A 23,844-nucleotide genomic window follows, 5' to 3' on the forward strand; every position below is an offset into this window, starting at 1 on the left:
CTCGCACTTTTATCCCCTCCCGGCATTCACACCCCTGACCCCGCCCCCGATCCCCAGGCCGGAGAGGCGCTGACAGCCAGAGCCCCGACTCCAAGGCGGGGAAGTGGGGGACGCGCAGCCACCGCATTGTCTGCGAGGGAGGGGAGAAGCTCCGCCCCCCCGGGGGGAGGGGAGAGAGGGGGAGGGCGGGGGAGGAGGGGAGGAAGAAAGGCTAGGGAAAAGGGGCGTGGGGAGAGATGGAGAGCTGGAGAACGCGGGGGAGGAGGGCGATCAGACTGGATAGGGGGAGATAAAGGCTTTGGAACGGGCGAGACGGCGAGGAGGGGTGGAGGGGGCGCGAGGAGGGCGGGGCGTCCGACCCCCCAGTCCCCGGCTGCCAACAACCCTGCCCCGCCGGATTTGATCCTGACCCTCCGACCACTGACCCTCCGACCAGCTCGGGCTGGAACAGCTCCCCACGCCGGGCCGGGCACCCCTCTTTCCAACTCCACGGTCTCTACCCCGCGCGTGAGATGCAGCCGTCTCGGAACGCAGGCAAGGCGCGGGGCGCGGGGCGCGGGGCGCGGAGCCAGGGCGGCAGAGGCAGCAGCGTGCGGGACGCAAGGTGCAGGGCGCCCGGCGGGCCTCTCTGCCCGGCCCCTCTCCCGCCTGGCGGAAAGTTCTCCCACAGGGTCCCCTGCCGGGTCTGGGTCAGTCCCTCAGTCCTCGCCTGCGCCTGGTCTCCTCCCTTCTCCCCCAGTGGCGGGAGGTGCCCGGGGCTGCCGACTCCCCGGGGGCTGCTAGGGCTTGGAGCCCCAGCCCGCTCGCCTTCCGGCCGGAGAAACTTGTGGCTCTGATCTCGCCTCCCCTCCCGAGCCCTGGGGGTTCTTCTTTCTGTCTGCTTCAAGGGCGGTGGCTGAAGGCACCCCTACCTCATCCCCGGGGTCCCGGGGACTCTCTGGCGAGGTGGGGCAGGGCGGCAGGTGCGCGGGTGGCCGGCGCCGACCGCCCGGGTGGGCACCCGGACTTCAGTCGGGTCCACTTCTTCCCGCCCAATGGACACTTCCCCAGAGGAGGGTTCCAGCCGCCCTCCCCCGCCCCGCTCAGGCCCCCTCCGCCTGCACGGGGAGGTTGGGTGCTCCGGGGCGGGGCGGGGGCTGGTCCTGGGGCACTTCCCCTTTACGGTCTTCCCGCCCGCCCGCCTCCGGAGGTGGTGCTCGCTCGAGGTCTGTGGGCTTTTTGTCCTCTACGCCGGAGAGCGCAGGTGCCTTGGGCGGACCCCAGTCACTTCTGTATTTCGAGTGCCTGCTTTACATTTAGCTTCTAAGCCGAGAGAGCCCTGGGGACAGCAGAGAGGCGCAGTGGCCTGACGGAGAACCTGAGGGTCCCCTCTTGCTCAGAGTTGCTCTGTGAGACCTGGGCTGATCACAGCACTTTTGCACCTCGCTGAGCGGAGGAACTGAGCACGAGGCTTCTCAACGCTGCTCGCGCTTGGTTCCCAGGTGACCGGAATTCGCGTCTCTAGAACGTGGTCTCCCAGAGGACAGAGGCTGTGTGGAGAGCGGCCAAGTTTAGAGTGAGTACCTTCCATTTAATGAATGGAGGTTTGAACCAATGAGCTGACAAGTTAACAATTTGTCCTGGAGCGGGACTCCGTTCCTGCCACAGTGGATCTTAATACAATGGAAGGAAAGAATTAGAAACGATGATTGTTTTAAACAGCTGCCTGTGAGCCAGAGCCAGGGGCCTTCTTTCCAGAGCATCTGGATGAGGAATCTGGGGTTGGAATTATTCTACTTATCAATCCACATTTACTTACTGGGAACTTTTTCTGCAGCGGTCTGAAAAATTAAAGGCACTTCTCTTGACTAAGATATATTGGGTTGCTTGAGGAGACTTCATTCTTTTTAGCTTGTGTCCTAGAGACTGCGTGGCATTGGCCTGGGAGGTACCCATTTGGGACCAGAGACCCTGGAGTGGGGCCATGAGTCTGGGCACCGGCTGTTCTTTCTTCTCTAGATGGGTCAGCTGATTCTTGGGAGCTGGGACAGGCGGGAGGAGGGGGGTGCTGGGTGGGGAGGTGTGGATAGAGAGGGCCTCAAATGATGGCTGGGTTCAGAGAGGTGGGGTACTTTTGGAAAGAGGGTAATTCTTGCCCCAGGAGACGGAGGCATAGCAAGCAGCCTGCTGGGGCACCTGGAGGCTGGGCTGTACAGTTCGGGTTTCCCTGCCCTGGGGAGGCTGGGGGTGAGTCCCACTCCTCCTCCACAAGTTGGGGGAGAGCAGAGGTTGAGTATTGGGGAGGTAGGATAATCTTTGCCGTGCAGGGTAAACATACCCCATACTCTTCTGCCCTCATTTATGTGCTGGTGAAATCGGTTAGAATGATGAGGGGCACCTTTGGGGAGCCCAGATGGGAGGGGACCAGGGAATATGGGGTGCTCAGTCATGCTCTCCTTCTAGGGAAGGTGGGAGTGTCCTGTCTACACCTTGCTGAGTGGGCCAGGGCATATGCAGCACCCGCCACACCTGCTGCACCTCTAGCTGACAGCATCCCCACCTTCCTGAAGGTTGTCTGTCTCTGTGCTTGGGCTCCTGAACCCACCTCTCTGCATGGCTACTGTTTGGGGGTTCAGACCTCCTCTCCAGTTTGTGTTATCTTAGGAGTTGGGAGTGGTAGGTGACCCTACATCTTGTTTTTGGCCCTTCAGCCCTCCTTAGTGTCTGGTGCACTGGCCTACCAGGGACTTCCCAGTCGTCTGCTAGTTTTGCTTTGATTTCTTGGTTTATTTCCTGGTGTCCCCGGAGCCAAGCGTTGTGTCTGCTTTCTGTGTGTGAACTGCCTAGGAATGGCTGAAAGGGTGAGCTAGAGAGATGCCCAGGACCGAAGAGCCTGGAGCCTGAGCTGGCGTGTGAAACACTGGACTGCAGAGATTGCCAGAAAAGGGTCCTGTCACCAAAGCACAAGAGGACCTTGGCCTGATTATGGCTTTCAGTCCTCTCTAAGATACAGTGGCAGGACGTGTGCTCACTTTGAGGCGGGGTGCAGGATCAGGACCAGATTGCCAGAGAAGCCCGTGGAGAGAGTGGGGTGCGAACTGGGTGATCCAAGAGCAGTTCTGGGACTTGCCCACGTCATCTTCTCCTCTCTCCCCAGAGTGAAAAACTGGGCAGCTCTCCACCATGCACTTGGAGTAAAACAAGTCATCCAGTCTGTCTTCAAGACATAGTTGCTGAGAAAGGCCACATTCCGGGTTTATAAAACCAGGGCAGCAGTCGCCTCCCTCCACTGTTCACAGTATGGCCCCATGATTTACCCCAATGACACCCTGGCCTATATAAACACCTCCCCGCCTCTTCAGAAGATTTTTAAATAAATCCTTAAGGCTGGGTAAGCTACCACAGACCTGTGATTGTGGTTTCATTTATTTGGCCTGCTTGTAGGTTCCCATGGAGGACATTGAGGGGAGGGGAGGGGTCAGGAAGCACAGGGAAAGCAGGGCACAATAAACAGGGACAGTCTTCAGACTCAGCTGGCTGGACCACTAGGGGGTCATTTTTGGCCATCCTGGGCATGGTCGACTCGAGCCTGTAATCACAGATTGATGTAGCTGCTTGGGATGACATGTGGGGCTGCGGAACTCCTGCCCAAGGCCACTGGTTGAACCAGAGAGGGCAGTCTGTCACAGGAGAAGGGGGCGGGAAGGGCATTTGCCTGATTCCCGTGGGACGAGCAAAGTAACTTTAAGGGCTTGTTCTATTACTTCTATTCATAAAAATGAGCAAAAAGATACCTGCGCTCCCTGGGATGCGTCAAGCCAAAGTGACTCGACAAAGTAGGTTTTACTTCACCAGCGTGGTGCTTTACCTATACTTGGTACTCAGTTAAGTGTTTGTTTGACAAATGGCTCATTCTCTGAGAGTAATGAAACTAGTTCTGAATTTGGAGCTTGAATTGTACTCTACCATTTTCCAGCCGTGTGGCACTGAGCGATGTCAGCATCCTCCCGCGTGCCTTTGGCCTCAACCGATGATGGCTGATGGGAGAGGGTCTAAATACTTCAGCCCCCTCACCTGTTTGTTGGGGTAACTGGGGCACGTTCTGTGCTGTCTCGGAACTTCTTTCATCGGCTGCCTTCCCTTCCTGGTTCACTTTCCCGCTGCCTCCACTGGCGCCTGAACCTGTATCTTAGGGTCAGCTTCTGGGGGCCAGCATCCTGAGAAAGGCTTTAGCCTGTAGTTAAAAAGTCATTTGAAGTCTCTTGAGTGTTAGGTTCCTTGAGTGTAAGACGGAAATGATACCGATCTCACAGGGATCCTGGGCTGTGTGCTCAGCCCGGGGCCTGGCAGACAGCAAGCAGGCAGCCAAACATGTGCTGGCTCACTGATTAGTGTAAAGGGCCTGTGATGGGTTTAGGAGTGACCATGGAGGATTATAGTGCTGTCCTCAAGCCACGTGAGCAAACCGAGGTCGCCTGCTCATGGTTTTCCCATCTAGATTGTGACCTGCGATGTTTACCAGCTGGCTCCACAGGGAGGGAAACGCTCTGCTCTGTGCTATTTGATGGGTTTTTTTTTTAGTGAAAATATACACACTGTGGCAGATTTCAGGCTGCTACATGGCATTACTCAACACTAAGTTGGGCCGAAATGTGCCCCATCAGCTCCTGCAGCCAGCAGGAGCCGGCCTCAGCGCACGTCTGGTGGGGTCTGAGCTGGGATGGGACCTTGGGTCTTAGTCTCCAGTGTAGTACGCAGGAAGCAGGGAAAAAATGCACTAGATGTCGAAATTTAGGGTATGTTCGACTCTTCCCGGAACTGGTGGATTCATTCTGTGTGAGACACTTCTGGGTTCTTTTGAAGGTGATTGAAATGTTAATGCTCTGAGTCTTTCTGGGCCTCAGTTTCCTGATCTCCAAGCAAGGGGTTGAATGATTCCACTAGTCCCTTCTAGCCCTTGATCTTTTTAGGAAGAGTCCATTGCCTTCTCCTTCTCTCCACCCAAGAGCAAAACTTTTAACAAAAGAAAACCTTTCATGTGTCCACAATTATTTTGTCCACTGTGGGGCACCCCGCGCTGGGCCACCCTAGTGCTCTGCTGGAGTCTTTCTGCTGGCGCCGGGATCCAGTGGGCGTTAACCCAGTAAAATCCCGCCGTCCTGGTGTGCCAATTTCACTTCATGACACAGGCATGCTGTGTCCCCCGAGGAAGTGGGGCAGTGGGAGGAGGGAGATGATTTCTCATGGAAAGGACTGTCCCTCCTTCGCCAAACACTATGCAACGTCAGAGACACCCAAGTGGAATCCAGGAGCAGTCCACGTGGGGAAACAGACTTCCGTAACACAGAATTCTGCATCCCCGCTGCGCTTCTTTTGTGGGCGATCTTCCCAGGGGAGTCCCTGACTCAGCAATTCACCTGCAGGAATCCTTATCCTAAGGGTACAATTGGACAAGCACAGAAGAATAGGTACACGGGGTGTCCTCTGCAGCATTATCTATGATAACAACCATCACAGCAAAAAAAAATGGAGAACAAGTGCCCACTAGCTTGTTAATTATAGTATATCTATATACTTTGGAATACCATTTGGCTACCAAAAATATAGGATGGAGATGTTTATCTATTAACATGGAAAAATAGGTGCTTCTAAAAAGCAGGTTACCAACAGTATGCTATTTTTATAAAATGTACCATGCCATTCATTTGTATTTGCCTCTGGAAGAATATGTGGCAAAATGCTATTAGTATTATCTCTGAGTGGTAGACTTCAGGGAGATTTTAATCTTAATCTTTTTGTATTAAATATTTTAATATTTAATTATGGTAAAATACACATATTGGAAAATTTACCCTTCTAATCATTTTATTCTTGTATGTGCCCTGACAGGGGATTGAACCTACAACTTTAGCAGATCAGGATGGTGCTCTAGGCAACTTAGTAGCTGTCTCAGTTCTTTGAGGCTGCTATTACCAAAGACCACAACCTGAGTGATTTACAGACAACAGAAATTTATTTCTCATAGTTCTGGAGGCTAGAGGTCAAGATCACGGTGTCAGCAGGTCGGATGAAGGCCCTCTTCCAGACTGTAGACTTCTCATTATATCCTTACATGGTGGAAGGGGATAAAGGGCTCTGTGGGGTCTCTTTAATAAGGGCACTAATCCTATGCATGAGGGCTCCACCCTCATGACCTAATCACCCCTCAGAGGCCCCACCTCCTAACATAGTTGGCTCTCCATGTTTGTGTGTTCTTCATTCATGGACTCAGCCAAGTGTGGATGTAAAGTACTCAGGGGTTGGGGGGTGGAGAAATATTATCTTATTTCTGATGTGTTCTATGTAGTTGGGCCTATAATGGTTGTATCTGTACAGAACATTATTCTCTAAACAATACACTATAACAACTATTTACATAGCATTTACATTGTATTATAAGTAATCTAGAGATGGTTTCAAGTATATGGGAGAATATGTATAGGTTATATGCAAATGCATTCTAAGCCATTTTATATAAGGGACTTGAGCATCCAAGGATTTTGGCATCATGGCGGTCCTGGAACCCACCCTCTGAGGATACCAAGGGATGACTGTACCGTCACATTGCGGGTTAGGATTGTGACATACGAGTTTTGGGAGGACGTCAAACATTCAGATCACAGTCTTAGCATTAAATGCATTAAATGCACTCACAGTCTTGTACAACCATCACCACTGTCCATTTCCAGACCTTTTCAATTATCCCAGACAGAAACTCTGTACCCATGACACTAACTTTCCACTTCCCCCCATTCCCTACCCTCCGCCCCCCACCCCAGCCCCTGTTAACTTCTGTTCTGCTTAATGTCTGTGTGAATTTGCCGCGTCTGGGTACCTCACAGAAGTGGAATTACTCTTTTTGTGGATCATAATCTTTTTGGTTACCTATATTTAAAAAAATGTTTGTTTTACATGTATAATAAAAAGAAAAGGAAAGAGAAAGCCTGGGAGAGAGTTGTGGTGTTTGGTCTCAGTAGTTTTGCTTCAGTCAGGCAGGGTCACAAGGTCTTGGCCATCTTCCTGCCCCTCCCGCCATCACCTGGGGTAGGGGTCAGGGTCTGACCTGGGTCTCCGCATGGCAGGACTAAGGCGGGCGGCCAGGGGTTGGTGAGCAGCCCTGCCGGCCTAGAGATGACCTCGGTTGTGTCTTGCTGGTCGCTGGCAGCTGGGCCTTGAGCCCCAGGCCCACTGCTGCCGAGTTGTCTTGTCCCAGCGTCTTGTGTGCGTGGGAGTGGAATTGAGAGGGTTGCTTGGGATTCCCAGCTGCCCTGCAGTGAGTGAGGCCCCAACAAAGTGGACTGGGTGGCTGCCACCATGTTCCTTGAGGACTGAGAACAAGTGCTTCAGCCTTTCTATTTCCAGCATTCTTTGTGTGTTTCCAACTCTGCGAAACACCCACACAGTGGCTATGGGTATAGGTGCTGAGTGTTTGTGCTCAGGCAGGGTTGGCCTGGCTGGGGTAGGGGAAGACTTTAGCAGGTGGGGTCCCAGAGGCCCGAAGTACCATCTGGGTGGTAGCCTCAGATTATGGGCTCTCTCTTCCTAAAGCTCCATACAGGATCTTACAGTTGATGGTAGGGATGTTCGGGACAGGGATCGCTCTCTTGGGCATGTGATGGGTTGTGCGAGTGATGGGTTGTGCATGTGACAGTTTGTGCATGTGACGGGGTAATCAGGCGTATGGTGCAGTGGGGTGGGGGGAGGCAGGAGAGGTGGTGTGCACGCTTCAGGTCGAGTCTGAGGTGACAGGACGTTGGGAAGTTTCTGGACCCAGAACTGGGAAACCAGGTCGTGTGGCTCTATTCTGGTGGGTCAAGTGACTTTGCTCTAGGACACCTGGTCCTGTGGAAAATGCTTTAAGTTCCTTATTAACTGAGCTCCCAGAAGGGCCTACCTGGCCCTCCACTGAGTTGCTGAGGGAATGAATGTAGGTCTGGGAGGCGCACATGTACCCACTGGGCTCTTTAGAACGCTCTTTACCCGGCTCTACCTGTGTTCCGTCTGCCCGGTAGGAGTTGCGTTTTTATGGCCAGAAAGTTGGGGAACTGTAAAGAAACTGTTAGCCCCTGAAGGCCATTTTGAGGAGAAGTTCTGCTTTTTGTGGCGCTGGTTTTCTGTTAGAATTAGTCAGCTGAAACTTCCCCTCAGCTTCCTGGAGATGTTCTGGAAACCCCTGGACATGCCGTCTGCCCTGGTAATATGAGGGGGTAAGAGATCTGCTGTGTGAAGGTGAATTTCTCTGTGCAGTTGCAGGGTGTAAATGAGGCTCAAGAGGGGTGGATGTAAGACACCCCGTGATGGCTGCGCCAGGGGAGGGCTCAGCACACGGGGACCCTTCCTTCACTCTCCCCACTGGACTGCCCCTCCAGTTCAAGGAGCCTTCACTCTGGGGGTGGAGGAGGCCCTGGCTCCTGGGTTTCCAGTTCTGGCCCCAGGTAGCAAGGAGGGGAAACCCCAAGATCTCCGCACACAAAGAGGGTCAGGCTACAGCACCAAAAAAGGAAGAACTGTTGGGGTTCCCCAAGGAAGGGGATGTGAGGTCAGAGATGAGTAGAAATCGCTCAGGAAACAGGAAGTGTGGCCAGAAAGAAACCTGTGCTTGCAGGAGAGGGGGAAGTGGAGGTGGCCCTTCCTCAGCTGTCAGGATAGGTCGCATGTCCCGGCAGAGCTGAGACACTAACCTGCAGCCAACTGGGGTTCCGGAGTGCGTGGCCGATGCAGGCCCCCAGCTCTCCTGGGGCTCCACTGAATTCCTGTAATTACTGGGCTGGAGGAAAGATTAATTTGCTCTTCCCCACTTAGGATGTGGAACTACCCTTAAAAAATAGCCCTCAATTTTGAGAAATGCAGGTCAAGGAATGCTACGTCTTATTTGCCTTATTAGGGCCAGTTGTTGCTTCCACCAACTTCCCATTCTTTCCTCTGAGTCACACAGAATTTCACATGTTGCTGGCTGTTAGCCCACAAGGGGTACATCTTGCCAGGGCCCCTTGGTTGCAGGTGATGTAGGTGCTGCTTTGGGAGGCAGATGTGACTGCACTCTTCCCTGGGGATGTGTGGGTATTGGAAGATTCACTTCTGGGTCTTTGGTTTCTCTGGGCCAGAGTCTTAATTACACACACACACACACACACACACACACACACACACACAGACACACAGACACACACACACGCTCCATATAGTCTCCTCACACATCCATCCTTATACACACACACACACACAGCTTTTTCCGTCTGGAGGTTTTACTTCCTTTAGGCCTTTTTTAGTCTCACTCAAACTCCCTCATTCTCTGATATTAGGCTAAGAAGAGCCTTTGGGTTCCTAACATTCATCCAGGTCAAAAGCTTATAGATGCCCTTAGGATTTCTCTACAAACAAGTAGTTGGTCATCTGGGCCTGTGAGCTGACTGGGTGCTTCTCGGTAGTGACTTCCCAGGTCACTGACCTGGCCACCCCTTCTCTCCCACTGGTGTGGGAGTAGGAGGCAGGCCTTCCCCGGCAGAGTCCGAGGACCTTTTCTTCAGATCTTCCCCAATCCCACTGGGAATTCAGGTCCAAGTGTGGAAAGCCTGAGCTGCCACAGAGACCTGAGCAGGAGCCGCCCTGGGAAAGAGGAGGGGCTTTGCAGACCGAGCTGGTGCGGGGATCCCAGCTCGGCCACCTGTTGAATCTCAGTTCCTCATCTGGCAGGTGGGCCAGGCTAGGGCCGCCTTTTGAAAGTGAGGTTTCTGTCTATGGCCATACCACCCTGAACGCACCCCATCTCATCTGAAAGTGAGGTTTCTGGTCAGCAGGGGCCTTGTACCTGTCATTAGTCAGGTCCCCAGGCTTTTTCTGGGTCGGGGGACATGTAGTTTGTGGGTCCCATGAGTGTGAGGGGTAGCTCATTCTTTAGACAGAGGATGAGACGCTTTTGAGGTGTGTGGCTCTGGGACATTGTAAGTACCCTGGTCTATGAATAAGTGTCTTCATCCCTGACCCCTGAAAGGTCTGCTTTCCCTACAGCTCTTCCATTAGGCCAGTCACTCACTCACCTGCTGTGAGCTGCGGAAGCTGGTTGCACCCACCTGTCCTGCGTGGAGCCCGCATGTCCAGGCTTAGCTGGGGCACCGGGGAAGGAGTTCATGACGTGGGTTCATGTTAGCTCTGTGACCTGGCGTAAGTCACCCAATCTCTGGGACCGTCTGTTTCCTTACCTGTAAAGTGGTAAAAATAAAGCCTTCCTTCTGGATTCCTACAGGGAGTAAGGTTAGGCATCTAGAGTCTCATTGCCGGCAGCGCCAGCATCCACTGGGAGCTTGTTAGAAATGTCCGTTCTCAGACCTCACTCCAGAAGGACAGAAACAGAAACTGGGGGAGGGGAAGGGGTGGCAGCCTCTGTATTTTAAAGAGTCCTTTGGGGGATTCTGATAGGTTCTCAGATGTGACAACCACTCTGAAATGACTGGGTCGGGTGCTTTTCAGCTGAGAGCTCTTCCTCTTCACTTGCACAGAAGCTGCCGTAAAGCGGGGTCTGCTTTGCAGCTGCACATTCCTGGGTTGGCACCCCAGCTTTGCCACTTCCTGGCGGTGTTTCTGGCAAGTTACTTCCATTCCTTGTGCTTTGGGTCACCTGCACAACTGGGGCGTTGGGGTTTCTTTCTTTCTTCCTGGAGTGGTTGTGGGGATTAACTGAGTTGAAGCAGGTGGTAGCCTGCAGTAAGCTCACATTTGTGGTAGCCGTCTATTCACAATAATAGTACTGTGACTGTTCTGCTCCTGATTTGGGGGTGGGTAGGGGTGTGGAGAAAGGTGCCCAGGGCCTTTTGCAACTAATCTTCTGCCAGGTCTCTTGAGCTAAGCCCTTTCCTAAGCCCTTATCTGCCTGTAGGTAAGTGCCATCTCTTTTTAGGCAGGGCAAGCCAGTCTTTTCCACATGCCTTTTCCCTCCCTCTTCTTTGATACTTAACATTCTTTGGGATAGGGCGGGGCAAAGCCTTTTATTCCTAGTCACAGCAAAGCGGAGAAAGTGCAGTACACATACGCAGAACACTTGACCTTAACTTTCCCTTTGGTGGTGTCTGATGCTTAGACCCTTCCTGGAGCAGAGTGACTGGGAGAGCTGTGTGGGTGGGTCTCCGCAGCCCCAACACCAGGGGTGGGGAAGGGGATGGAGGTACTTTTATGGAAGTGAGGGTCAGGGATCTATGGGGTGATCAGGTCCCAGAGAGGACATGGGCCTGGCCAGTAAGTGGGCCTTTTATTGGATGCAGGCAGGGGGCAAAGTGTGCCCTGTTTCCTTCCAGGGCGGCCCACATTTTGCCCATGTCCAGGACAGGCTCAGGTTCGGAAAACAGGAGGTGGAAATTCTTGTAATCTTTAGATCTTGGCTGGGCTCCAGGCCATGGCTCAAGTCTCATTCCTCGAGTGGTGCAATAGAGCTGGGGTTTCCTGTTTGCCATCTGCACTTCTTCCTGTCCCTGTACCAGGGGACCAAACTACAGAGGGGCCAGCACTATCTCCTCTGTCAAAGCTGCCTGGTCGCAAAGCAGAGTCCTTCAGGAGACGCGATGGGACAGTCTGTAGCACTGTAGTATGAAGCACTGTGTTGGATAACTTTCTTATCCAGCCCAGGAGCTCCAGATTGTCCCCAGAAGGCAGGGCAGTGTTCAGAGAAGAGGTGGGGACAGGCCCCAGAAGGGGAAGTTGCCGGCCTCGAGCGAGCATTTCCTTTGCATCTGGGGCCCAGGGCTGGCTTCCTGGCTTCTGTGCCGTGGTGCCTGGCTTTGCGTGACTCCCCCTTTGGTTGGCTGCATACCCTGGCCGTCTGGGGATGCTGCACAATTGTCCCCTTATCGCCTTGAAATATTTGTTATGGCGGGGGGCACTCAAGACAAATCTCTGTTCGCCTTTAGAAAATCCTGTTTTCTTCATTCTTGAAAAGCTGCTTTGCGAGGCATTTGTGGGTGTCCTTGGTCTCTATTCCTATCCGATTTCACGCTGGTTCTGGGTTCTGGTTGTACATTGGCAACCACCTGGGGAGGCTTTTAAAATGGTCTCCCCCCCCCTTCCCCCGCCACTCAGAGAGTCTGACAGGATTGGTCTGAGTTACAGCTTGGATGTCAGGGATTTTAAATCGATCTCTCTCACCACCTCATCTCCCCTCACCCCCACCCTGGGAGAGTCTAAAGAGGATCCAGAATTAGAACCTCTGAGATGTCCCGTGGTGTCTCAGGGGCAGCCGTTCCTCCTTCCCCGTTGGGTTTCCGCTGAGGCCCAGCCCTTTGCACAGCCCTCTCCCCAGTCACGGGGTGGCTCTGTGGGTGGCCCCCTGGGTAGGTTTTTGTGGAAAGCCCTCCCTTCCCGTAGGAAAAGCCTGTCTCTTTCCCTAGCTCTACTTTCTTAGAGGTTGTGCTCCGCTGTCCATCCTATGCTGGGAGCCGAGGTGGGAGTGCGGAGGGGCCTGGCTCCCGCTATACAACCAGGAAGACAGTTTAGGAGATGGAAACCAAATAAACCACTAAAGGTGGGGAGGTGGTCATCTCACCTTGGACTTTGCTGCCAGGATTTGTCCCCTCTGCTCTGGGGACTTAGCAGTTGATAAGTCAGCTGAGAGGCACTTGTCTCTAGGCTGGAACTGTATAGCAATTAACCCACGTGCCGTGGATACTCCAACACCTGATTAACTGCCCTGGGTTATCTGGGCTCCCCTGGCAGAAAGGGAGTGAGGGCCCTGGAGCTTGGAGGAACCAACAGCCAGGAACAGAGGAGATTCTGCTCTGTTTGGAGTGAGCTTGGGATGACTTTTCCCACCTGCTCCAGCTTCTTGAGGGTTTGATATTTGCCCCCTTTGCAGGAAGCTGAGCTGGTGAATTTCATTTACTTGGAAGGCCTGGAGTGGGAGGCTGGAAACACCCGTGAAAAGGAACAGGAAGGGGTCCTTCCTGCAACAGCTTCAGGATTTAGAGTTGGTCCAGAGTTCGGGCCAGTCTGTCCCCATTGCTCCGGGTCAGCCCTGCCCTGCACCTGGTGGTCCTGTGTGAGCTGCTGTTTCCCCCCAGCCAGAGGGTGGGTGGGAGAGGGTGACAAAGCCAGGAGCTGCTTCAAGGCCAGACATGGGGCAGGTGTAGTGGGCAACGCTGGTCCCCACCAGGACCCCCCTTATCTGTCGTGTTATGGGTGTTTTAGCTGCTCCCTAGTCTTGAGAGCTGCTCTTGCTGGGAAATGCCTGGGATCTCAGGCCCTTCTCTGAGGGGGTGGCCTGTGGTCAGTGACTGGCTGGCACAGAGGTACACATGCCAGGCCTGCTGGGCTCAGGTGGGACAGCTCTGTGGAGCTGTCCACACCCTGCAGCTGCCCTGGGATCAGGCTGTGGCTGGACTCCAGCGGGGCCCTCGTCACTCCCGGTCCTGCTGCCCTCGCTCCCGTAACGGGCTTCTCCTGAAAACACGTCCTCAGTAAATCCCATGCATGAGAATCCTCACTTCAGGCTGTGCCTCGAGGAATCCCCCCCGGACCTAAAACCCCAGGTTAGCTTTTCCTTGGTCTGGCTGTTGAACCCCTCCATCCCCCAAAGAAATAATGATAATAAGAAAATTTGCAGGAGAAAGGCCCAGTCTGGGAACTGGGGGGTCCAGAGAGAAGGGCCTCCAGATCCAGGAGGGACAAGAAACACCAGCTGTAAGAATGGGCTTCTGTGTGGGATTAAGTGCTGATTGGAGGACAGGCTGAGGTGTGAGCTCCCGTCCCCGCAACACTGCCCAGGGGCAGATCCCGTTTGGAGGGACAGCTGAGTTCTGGCTCAGGGTCCAGAGAACATGTGAGTGTGCTTGGGTCTGAGGCGGAGCATGGGCACACTCACAGAGTGTGAAATGCAGGCCCAGAAAGTTCTCTGGGACTGGGATGTCATCGTACTCAGGGGCTTAGGAATCTTCCGTTTGTCGAGACATTCTCTGTGCTCTTAGGGACAGCCGTACCTCCAGGTTGTCTTTGAAGCAGGCAGGAAGCATGGATGGGTCTCCCCATGGGACATATTAGGTTCCACTGGCTGGCTAGATGGCATCACCCAGGCATATAGTGGAGCTGAGAAGCACCCAAAACACTCTGCCAGGGCGTGAAGTCAGTGCCAGAGACTGGTTGGTGGCCCCGGTGTGTCTCCACTATGACGAGGGCCTGGGAGGCTCACCTCCGACTTGGTGCTGGCGAACAGTTTTTACAAGGTATTTTGGAGCCCAGGGAGGGGCTGTAAGTTCTTTTTATTTTTTAATCCTCACCTGAGGATATGTTTTTTAAGTTGATTTCGGAGAGAGAGAAAAGGGAGACAGAGGAACATCAATGTGATAAAGAAATAATCTATCAGTCGCCTCCTGTACGTGCCCAGACCACACTCCCTGCTGGGATCTAACCTGCAACCTATGTATGTGCCCTGACCGGAAATAGAACCCACAACTTTTTGGTGTGTGGAATGATGCTCCATCCAACTGAGCCACCTGGCCGGGGCCAGGGCCGTGAATTTTTAATAGTGACCGAGAAGGCAGAAGAGTCGCAACCAGCCAGCAGAGCGGATCCTTCCCTCCGAGGCTGCAGATCTTGGCAGGCACCCCGGAGGAAGTGTCCTCCACATTCCAGCACCAATCGCGGCTTCCTCTGACTCTTCCTTGTGTGGGAACAATCTTCTGTTTAGGGAGTGTGGGATCAAACTCAAAACTTCCGGCCCATTGTCAGCTCTGCTGCTGGGTTTGCCTTAAAGTGTATGTAAATTTATATGACTTCTCTTTTTCTGTTTTCTCCCCCGAGCTGGCTGGAGGTAGCCAGTGATTTGTGGTGGTGGTTGGGAAGTTTCTGAAGAGAGAGGCAGATGTTGCCCTTGAGGCAGACAAAGGTGTTTCGAGTCAGTTCCCTGTAATTTCAGTTCAACAATGTGATAGGCGATGTGAGGATTTTCCTAACACCTTTAACCCAAGAAATGAAAAAGTAAGAAAAAAGGTGAGGAGAAGTGAGGCTGGAGACGAAGATCCAGCAACATGAGCCGGTAGGTCAGGTTAACAGCGATGGCTCTGGTAAGGTCGCCCTGAACAGGTTGAGAGTGGCCAAGAGTTTGGAGAATTCTCACATTTGGGCCGGCAGACTCGATCTATGTCTGTAACTGAGAAAAGAGTCTGTCGGCCTCACGCTGTAGATGGACCATTGCGCTGACAGCAGAGTCCTGTGGAGGAAAGTGCCCTTTATTAGATAGTGTTGCAGCGTGGAGAGCGGGCAGTTTGTGCTGAAACACCGAAGCACCTCGATGGTGAAACAGGCAAGGGGTTTTGCAGCACAAAAGTCATGAGTAACCATGAGTGAGGGGATCAGGGTCCTGGAGTGATCGGTCAGTTCTTAGTCAGGCTTCAGCAATCTGACTTGTTCAGGCCCTGGGGACTTCCTGTCTGGGTTCCCATGACTGTGGCCAGGTAGTCTCCAGAATAAGGAGAGGTAAGGCAATTGGTTATCTGAAGAACAGAAAGGGAAGAACAGACTAGACATTTCTTGCTTCACAGTGCACGTTCTTCTGTTACCTTGACCTTGACAGGCCCCAGGACACGACTACATTCCGGTGGGGCTACGACTCTTCAGAGTGATTTTCAGTAAAAGCTAAGTTCTAATATATCTAGAATGTTATGATTTATTGTTGGCTTCTTATCAATTGGAAGTAAAAATACAGTGGCGAGAAAGATTTCATAGTTTATTGGCTATTTGTATTCATTTTTCTGTGAATTATCTGTTCGTGTCCTTTGGCCAATTTTCACAGAGTGCAGAATCTTTTTCTTATTGACTTATTAAAGCCCTGTACAAGTTAAAGACATTAGCCTTTGGTCATATATATTGTAAATATTTTCTCCAACTTGTCATTTGCCTTTTGACTTTGGGTATGGTAATTTTTTTAAACAAAAATTTAGACAAGTTTAAATTTTTTACAGATTGGTATCAAATATTTTTTATGCCTTCTGGGTTTTGGGTCTTTTTTCCCCAAACTCTTTTTTCTCCTGCATACTCTTCCCCTTTGGCAACCATCAGCTTGTTCTCTATATTTCTGGGTCTGTTTCTGTTATTTTTCATTTATTTTATTTTATTTTTTTTATTTAAAAAAAAATTTTTTTTAAGATTTTAATTTATTTATTTATTTTTAGAGGGGAAGGAGAGAGGGAGAGAAACATCAATGTATGGTTGCCTTTTTGTGCATCCCCTGCTGGTAGTTAGCCTGCAAGGAACCGGTTTGCAACCCAGGCATGTGCCCTGACTGGGAATCGAACCGCGATCGTCTGGTTCGCAGGCCCGCGCTCAATCCACTGAGCTACGCCAGCCAGGGCCTATTTTATTTTTTTTAAAGAATTCCACTTAAAAGTGAAATCATATGGTGTTTGTCTTTCTCTGATTTATTTCACCTAGCATAGTACCCTTTCAAAGGTCCATCCATGTTGTTGCAAATGGCAAGATTTCATTCTTTTTTTATTAATGAGTAATATTCTGTTATATATGTCCATCACATCTTCTTTATCCATTCTTCTATTGATGGACATCTAGACTGCTTCCGTATCTTGACTATTGTAAGTAATGCTGCAATGAGCATAGGGCTGCATATATCTTTTCAAATTAGTGGGCTTTTTCCCCCCTGGATATAACTCCAGAAGTGAAATTGCTGGATTACATGGCAGCTTTATTTTTAATTTTGTGACAAACTTCCATACTGGTTTTTATCGTGGCTGCATCAATGGACAGTCCCACCAAGAGTGCATGGGGGTTCCCTTTCCTCCACCTCCTCACCAGCACTTGTTTGTTGACTTATTGATGATGGCCTTTCTGACAGGTATGAGATGGTATCTCGTTGTCATTTTAATTTGCCTTTTCCTGATGATTAGTGATGTTGAGCATCTTCTCATATGGCTATTGGCTGTTTGTATGTATTCTCTGGAGAAATGTCTATTCAGGTCCTTTGTTTTTAAATTGGAATATTTGGGATTTGTTTTGTTATTGAGTTATATGAGTTCCTTAAGTATTTTGTATAAAACCACTTACCCCGTATATGGTGTTTAAAAGTTTTCTCCTAGTCTGTAGGTTGCTTTTTCATTTTGCTGATTGTTTCTTTTGCTATATAGACGGTTTTTATCTTGATGTAGTCTCACTTATATCTGCTTTTGTCGCTTGTATTTTCGGTGTCACATCCACAAAATTGCTGCCAAGATCAATGCCAAGAAGCTTTTTCTCTATGTTCTCTTTTCCTTACCGTTTCAAGTTTTACATTTGAGTCTAATCCACTTCAAGTTAATTTTTGTAAGTGGGTAAGGTAAGATAAGGGCCCAGTTTCATTCTTTTGCATATGGGTATCTAGTCTTTTCTAATACTAAGAGACTACAGTTTCACCATTGAGTATCTATCTATGCATGAGTTTATTTCTGAACTCTTAATTCTGTTCCATTGGTCTATCTGCTGGCATCAAACTGTTTTGCTTACTATAGCTTTTTAGCGTAGTTTGAAATCAGGAAGTTTGATTTTCCAGATTTGTTCTTTTTTGTCAGGATTGCTTTGCCTATTTGAGGCCTTTTGTGGTTCCATACAAATTTTAGGATTTTTTTTCTATTTCTGTGAACAATGCCGCTGAAATTTTGATAGGAATTATATTGGATCTAGAGTTAGCTTTGTGTAATAGTGACATTTTAACAATATTCTTCTGATCCTTGAACATGTGGTATCTTCTCACTTATTTTTGTCTTCTTCGATTTCTTTCATCAAAGTTATATAAGTTTAAATGTACAGAAATTTTAATTTCTTGCTTAAGTTTATTCCTAAGTATTTTTTAATTTCTGATGCCATTGTAAAGAGAATTGTTTTCTTTATTTCTTTTTCAGATAGTTTGTTGTTAGTGTATAAATGTGTAACTGATTTTTGTATGTTGCTTTTGTGTGTGCTTCAACTTTACTGAATTTGCTGATTAAGTATAATAGTTTTTTGGTGGAGTCTTAAGGATTTTTTTGTATATGAGGTCATATCATCTACGTTCAGAGACAGTTTTACTTCTTTTTTCCTGATTTGGATGTCTTTCACTTATTTTTCTTGCCTGATTGCTCTGGTGAAGGTCAGAATGGGTACCCTTATCTGATTCCTGATCTTAGAGGAATAGCTTTGAGTTTTTATCATTGAGTTTCATGTTAGCTCTGGGCTTGTCCTATCTGACTTTTCTTTTGTTGAAGTACATTCTTTCTGTACTGAGTATGTTAGAACTTTTATCATGAAAGGATGTTGAATTTTATCAAAGGCCTTTTTTGCATCCTGTGATTTTTATCTTTCATCTGATTAATGTGATGTATCACATTTATTGATTTACGTATGTTAAGCCATTCTTACATTCCCCAGATAAATCCCACTGATCATGTTGTACAATCCATGTAATGCACTGTTGCATTCAGTTTGCTAGTATTTTTTTTTTTGAGAATTTTCACACTTATATTCATCAAGCGTATTGGCCTATCTTTTCCTGTTTTCTTGTAGTGAGTGTCCTTATCTGGCTTTGGTATCAGGGTAATGGTGATATTGTGGAATGAGTTTGGGAGTGTTCCCTTCTCTTTACTTTTTGGAGGAGTTTCAGAATGATTGGCCTCAATTCTTCTTTAAATGTTCGGTAGTATTCACCAGTGAAACCGTCTGGGCCTGGGCTTTTCTTTGTTGGAGGTTTTTGGTTACTGATTCAATTGTCCTTGTTATTGGTCTGTTCAGACTTCCTGTTTTTTTCACAGTTCAGTCTTGGTCGGTTTTATGTTTTTAGGGATTTATCTGTTTTTCCAGGTTATCCATTTTGTTGGTATACAAGCTAACGGTTTGCTAATTTTGTTTATCTTTTCAGAAAAACAGCCCTTGGTTTCATGGATCTTTTCTATTGCTTTTCCGGTTTCTATTTTATTTATTTCTGCTGTGCTCTTTATTATTTTTTTCTGCTAATTTTGGGCATAGTTTGTTCTTCTTTTTCTAGTTCCTTGGCATGTAAAAATTAGGTTATTTATTTGACACCTTTATTTTTCATTAATGTACAGATTTATTGCTATAAACATTCCTCTTAGAACTACTTTCTCTGGATCTCACAACGTTTGGTATGTTGTGTTTCAATTTTTTGTTTCAAGATATTTTTGATTTCCTCTAAGATGGATTGTTGAATGAATAAAGGCGTGTGTAGATGGACAGATGTGTGCTGAAGTGAAGATAATAAATGTTAATGCTATTCTGCCATGGCTACTCATTATCTTCCTTCCACAACTTTGTGTTTGCAAACCTTCATCTGGAGAGAAGAAGAGAGAAGACTCAAATAAATCAAATCAGAAACAAAAGAGGAAACATAACAACAGATACCAGTTTATGTTTGAAAATTATCATAATAAAATGTTGGATGAACTTTGGGCACCGCTGTTACCCAGAGACAACCAACCTTTCGTTCATTTATGTACATACGTGCATGTTATGTGTTTTCAGATGGGGCGGTTTAGCTCCCAGGGGACACTTGGTAATGTCCAGAGACACCTTCAATTGTCATGACTGGGGAGGTACAGCTATTGACATCTAGTGGGTAGGGGCTGGGGGTGCTGCTGAATACCCCCAATGCACAGGACAACAAAGAATGATCTCATCCCAAATGTCATACATATCATACAGACATGTATGAGACTGTACACACACATGCATAAAGCAGGCTCAAATAATGTATTTCATTCAATGGCATGCTATTATAACGTTAATGAAGTGCCTTAGGAACTTAAGTCTCATTTGTATCAGTTAGCCTGTGGTAAAATTGTTTCATTATACGTGTTTTGCTTAAAGTCACAGAACCTATTGATAACACTGAGGCATGACTGTATATGTGTGTGTGTATGTAATTGAATATCTGAATATATATTTAAATAAATGTGTATACATGCATACTTTATGCTTAGATATATTTTAAACATTAGTGGACTTGTAGGTTTGTAACCTGTGTTTTCATAATGTATTGTTATTTTCCCTGAAATTAAATTGCCTTCACAGAATCATTTTAAAGGTGATTATGGATGTGTAGCTGCGATTTATTGTGCCAGCATTATTTGGTCATTTTTAGGTGGTTCACCAATCTTTGGTATTATTCCTCGGTAGAGTCTGGGCTGCCCCCGTCAGGTGGATCTCTATTCTGTGTTGTGAAGGTTTCTTCAGGGAAGACTCGCTGGTTGTCCTTGGAACCAAGTTGGAGGTCAACACTTCCGGTGGCTGGGGCACTTGTTCTGGGGCTAAGGCTTGCCCTATTTCCTTTGGGTGTTCTTTTTTCCCCTGAGGCCATGGCAAGCAGAGGCAGCAGCCAGCACTCGTCCTGGGTCACCGTGGGGCTGCCCAAGCTGTGGATCTGGAAACCGGACAGAGAGTCACATGTCCCTGGTCCCTGGCCCCAGTTCTGCTGATTTCGAAGGACACAACCTGACTCTGACTTCTGTCTTCTCCTTTCACATAGGAGAAGGTCTCTCCTTCTGATGAAAAGAGCGAGGAAGAATGGACTACAGCCACCAAACTTCCCTGGTCCCATGTGGAAAAGATAAATACATTTCCAAGTAAGACTTGTTCTGTAGTGTGGTGCCCCCAGTAGCCAGCCCTGTGTGGAGGGAAGCTCCTGGCAGAGATGCCTCCCCTGGATGTGAGAGAGCTGGGGCTCCTGTGTGTGTGAAAGAGCTAAGGGCAGACAGTAAGTGCCTCCGCAGGTTGCTGCGCTAGAAAATATGTCCCCAGAGCCTGACCATAGAGACTGAGGTTTGAGGGGTTTACCCAGGTAAAATATGGCACTTTTGCAAGCTCAAAAGAGATGGTATCCTGGAGGGCTCCCAAGAGGAGGAGTAGCGGAGGCTGCTCACTGTCCTGTCTGTGGTGCCTCCCGGGGAGTCCCAGCTGAGTGGAGTACCCATGCTGCTGCGGTTCTGGCTAAAACGGGCACAGGTGCCCCCTGGCAGTAGGAGACAGTGTCATTGCTTGGTAGGCACTAAAATCTGTTGAAGTCAGCCTTTTGATAATGTGACAGGGCTGAGCCAAAACAGACTCCCTCAAATTATAAGTGTCAGGATACATCTTTATACCCAGCACAGGAATGTGCACATGCTGGCTGCTGTCTGTCTCAACTGAATGTTTACCTTTCCGGAGTCCAACCTGTGTTATTATCTGAGACGCCTTGGCCATCTACACATGGTGGTGGGTGATCGGGGTCATTCTCCACCACTTCATGGGTGGATTTCCCCGGGGACTTCTACGGACCAGTCATTTTACATCCTCTTTTCACATCTGGGTGTTCAAAAGTACCAAACAGTTTTGGGTTTAGGTTATTTGGAGCTACATTTTTTGCTAATTCATTTTGGCTTGCGTAGAATTATTCCAGTTTTCTGGGTTGAGCTTGTCAGGAGCTTCTTAGAATTTCCAGCCAAGGCTTTGACCTCTGGTGTGGCCCCAAACGCCCCCATGGAATGGTTGGATTCCCCATCGCCCCTGTCTGGAAACTGGCAACAGCACACAGTAGCCTCTTCGAGCTTCCCCCCGCCAAGTCCTCATGCACACCACACATTTTAAACAACACTTGGTCAGACTATTCTCAGGTTTGACAAGGGCTCTCCTGGACCACAAAGGGCACGAAGCCCTCTCTCTCCTGCGCTCAGTAGAGCTGTGTCCCGAAGGGACACCTGGAAAGCAGTACTTAGCAGCTAAGCAGGCCTGGTACCAGGCTTTAGAGGGGACTTGTAAACTAAAAAAAATTTTAATAAACAAAAAGCACCTAGAATAGAATAAGAGGACAAAAGCACGTAGAATGGAATATTGCCAGGGCCCAGAAGCCCCCTCCTGCTCACTCCTAGTCGCTACTCGTCAAGGTGAAGCACTGTCCTGGGTCAGACACCCATTTCGAACTTTATATAAATGGAATCATACAATATCTGCTTGTTCATGTGGCTTTTACTCAGTGTAGTATCTGTGAGATTCATCTGTGTTGTGTATAGTTTATTCATATTCTCATTGCCATTTAACTTTTCGTTGTCTGACTGTAGCTGCCTTTATTCATCCATTCCACTGTTGATGGGAGTTCATCAGTTTTTAAACATGTGATGAGGTCATGTCCATAAAGCATAAGTCAGTGGGACCAGACCTGTCCCTTTTAACTTTCTCAAAAGCGTAGAAGTTGCTGAGTCTCGTGAAAAAAGCCTGCAGGGATTGTCCTCTCCCGACTCCCAGCGTGTGTGAAGGAGGGAAGGCTGAGAGGCAGGAAAAACCCTGCCTGTGGGTCTGAAGTGTGGTTGCCTCTGTGAACCTGTGGCTTAGTACGGACTGCTTACATAGCCTGGGTTTGAGGAGTATTGCCAGAGCTTCCCCCTTTCTCCAGGAGACGAGGCGTCCTTGGTTTTCTAGAGTTGCTTTTCTTTCACCTTTAGTCTATTCTAGGTGGTCTTTACTCTTGATCTTGATCCTGGGGGAAGGTGGTGATGGGGGTGGTCGTAGGACCCCTTGTGTGTGCATGTACACCCCTGTGGACAAGCACCCAGACTGGGGTGACTGAGGGCCAGGTTAGAGGTGAGAAAAGAGGGAATAACTGCATTACAAGTGGCTTCGGCGAAGACTGTTACACCTGGCGTATTTTTTTCCCCTCAGGAATGAACTCCTCCTGCATCTGAAGACCTACAACTTGTACTATGAAGGCCAGAATTTGCAGCTCCGACACCGCGAGGTGAGGGGTCCCCAGGGGAGGCTCAGTCTTTGCCTCCATGTATCCGGGGTCTGAGGGGCCCTGTGTCCTGGGTCTCTGTCCCTCCTGCCACAGTGAGTGGCTTCTCCTTTAGGATATTAACAGGAGATCCTGGTGTTCTTTGGAAGGAGACCCCAGGTTCAAAGTTGTTCCAGAAAGGGATAGCTTTTCTGGTCCAGAGACGTGTCTAGGGTATGAGGCTGTGCCAGCATCCACTCACTGAGGGGAGCTCTCCCAAGGGAGCCTTTTGTGAAATGAGCCTTTTGGATGGCTCTCAAGCAGGCTTCTTCATTTGGGCAATGCAGGAACCTTCCTAGTCCTCTGTTTACACATTCGGGCCCCTCTCTTATTGTAGCAACAATGAGACAACCACCTAAGCTCTGCTGGCTCCCCTCACTTTTCTCCACAACTGCAGCAGACTTCCTACGGTGTCTTCTTGGAATGCTGTGTGTTTTCCAGCTGTCTTTCCCCAGCCCCCATCCTGCATCTAAGCTTACTCATCCTGTATCCATTTCTGTAAAGCCCCTTATCAGATGGATGGGAGCCGCGTAGGAGCCTGGCAGAGTAATTTATACTCAAGTGTTCTTGACTGATAAGAAGGGCTGTGTAATACCCTTCCAAACACATTTTCAGGTTATCAAGCTATGGTGATTTAAACCTTAGAAAAAGATATCAGATGGTAGAATTTCAGCTACTACAGCAGACTGTTGCGGATAGTATGTGGATGCAGTGACCTTTTCTGTGTCCCTCAAACAAGTCAGCTCAGGCAAAGCCCTGCTTTGGGTTAAATTCTATGCTATAAGAATGTAATATAAAGTAACAATGCCAGCCTTGACCACCTAGAAGGCCATATATGCAGTTGGTACTTAAATAAACTCTTTCTCCCCAAGATACACAAATGTCCTCAAGTTGCTCAGCTCCTCTCCTCCGTTCTTGTATTCCCCCTACCTCTCTAAGGATGATCTGGGGCTGAAATTAGTTGCCCACTGGTCAGGTATCATTTTTATCCATTGGGCTTGTCCTGAAGATGTGTCCAAGGCTCGGGTCTGACAGCTGTGGTCCCTGTCCAAAAAGATTTTTCTGAGGCT

The 23,844-nt window shown here is 49.1% G+C and overlaps 1 protein-coding gene across 4 annotated transcripts in view; it reads left to right on the plus strand.

Moving 5' to 3' along the window:
- The first annotated feature begins 1,180 nt into the window (after nt 1–1,180).
- The window catches only part of RASSF2 (Ras association domain family member 2), a 37,203-nt gene continuing 14,539 nt past the window's right edge, over nt 1,181–23,844 (plus strand). The window contains exons 1-3 of one of the 4 annotated variants that reach the window (XM_037051702.1): nt 1,181–1,555; nt 20,498–20,594; nt 22,663–22,738. In XM_037051702.1, coding sequence (XP_036907597.1) covers nt 20,536–20,594; nt 22,663–22,738 — 135 coding nt within the window. In that variant the 5' untranslated portion in view covers nt 1,181–1,555; nt 20,498–20,535. Of the gene's footprint in view, nt 1,556–9,482; nt 9,712–11,224; nt 11,248–20,497; nt 20,595–22,662; nt 22,739–23,844 lie in introns of those variants that run through there. The other 3 variants (XM_037051701.1, XM_037051703.1, XM_037051704.1) reach the window with 3 other exon arrangements.

Source organism: Sturnira hondurensis, unplaced genomic scaffold, assembly GCF_014824575.4.
Source record: "Sturnira hondurensis isolate 20B ecotype Veracruz unplaced genomic scaffold, ASM1482457v3 Scaffold0007401, whole genome shotgun sequence".
Lineage (NCBI taxonomy): Eukaryota > Metazoa > Chordata > Mammalia > Chiroptera > Phyllostomidae > Sturnira > Sturnira hondurensis.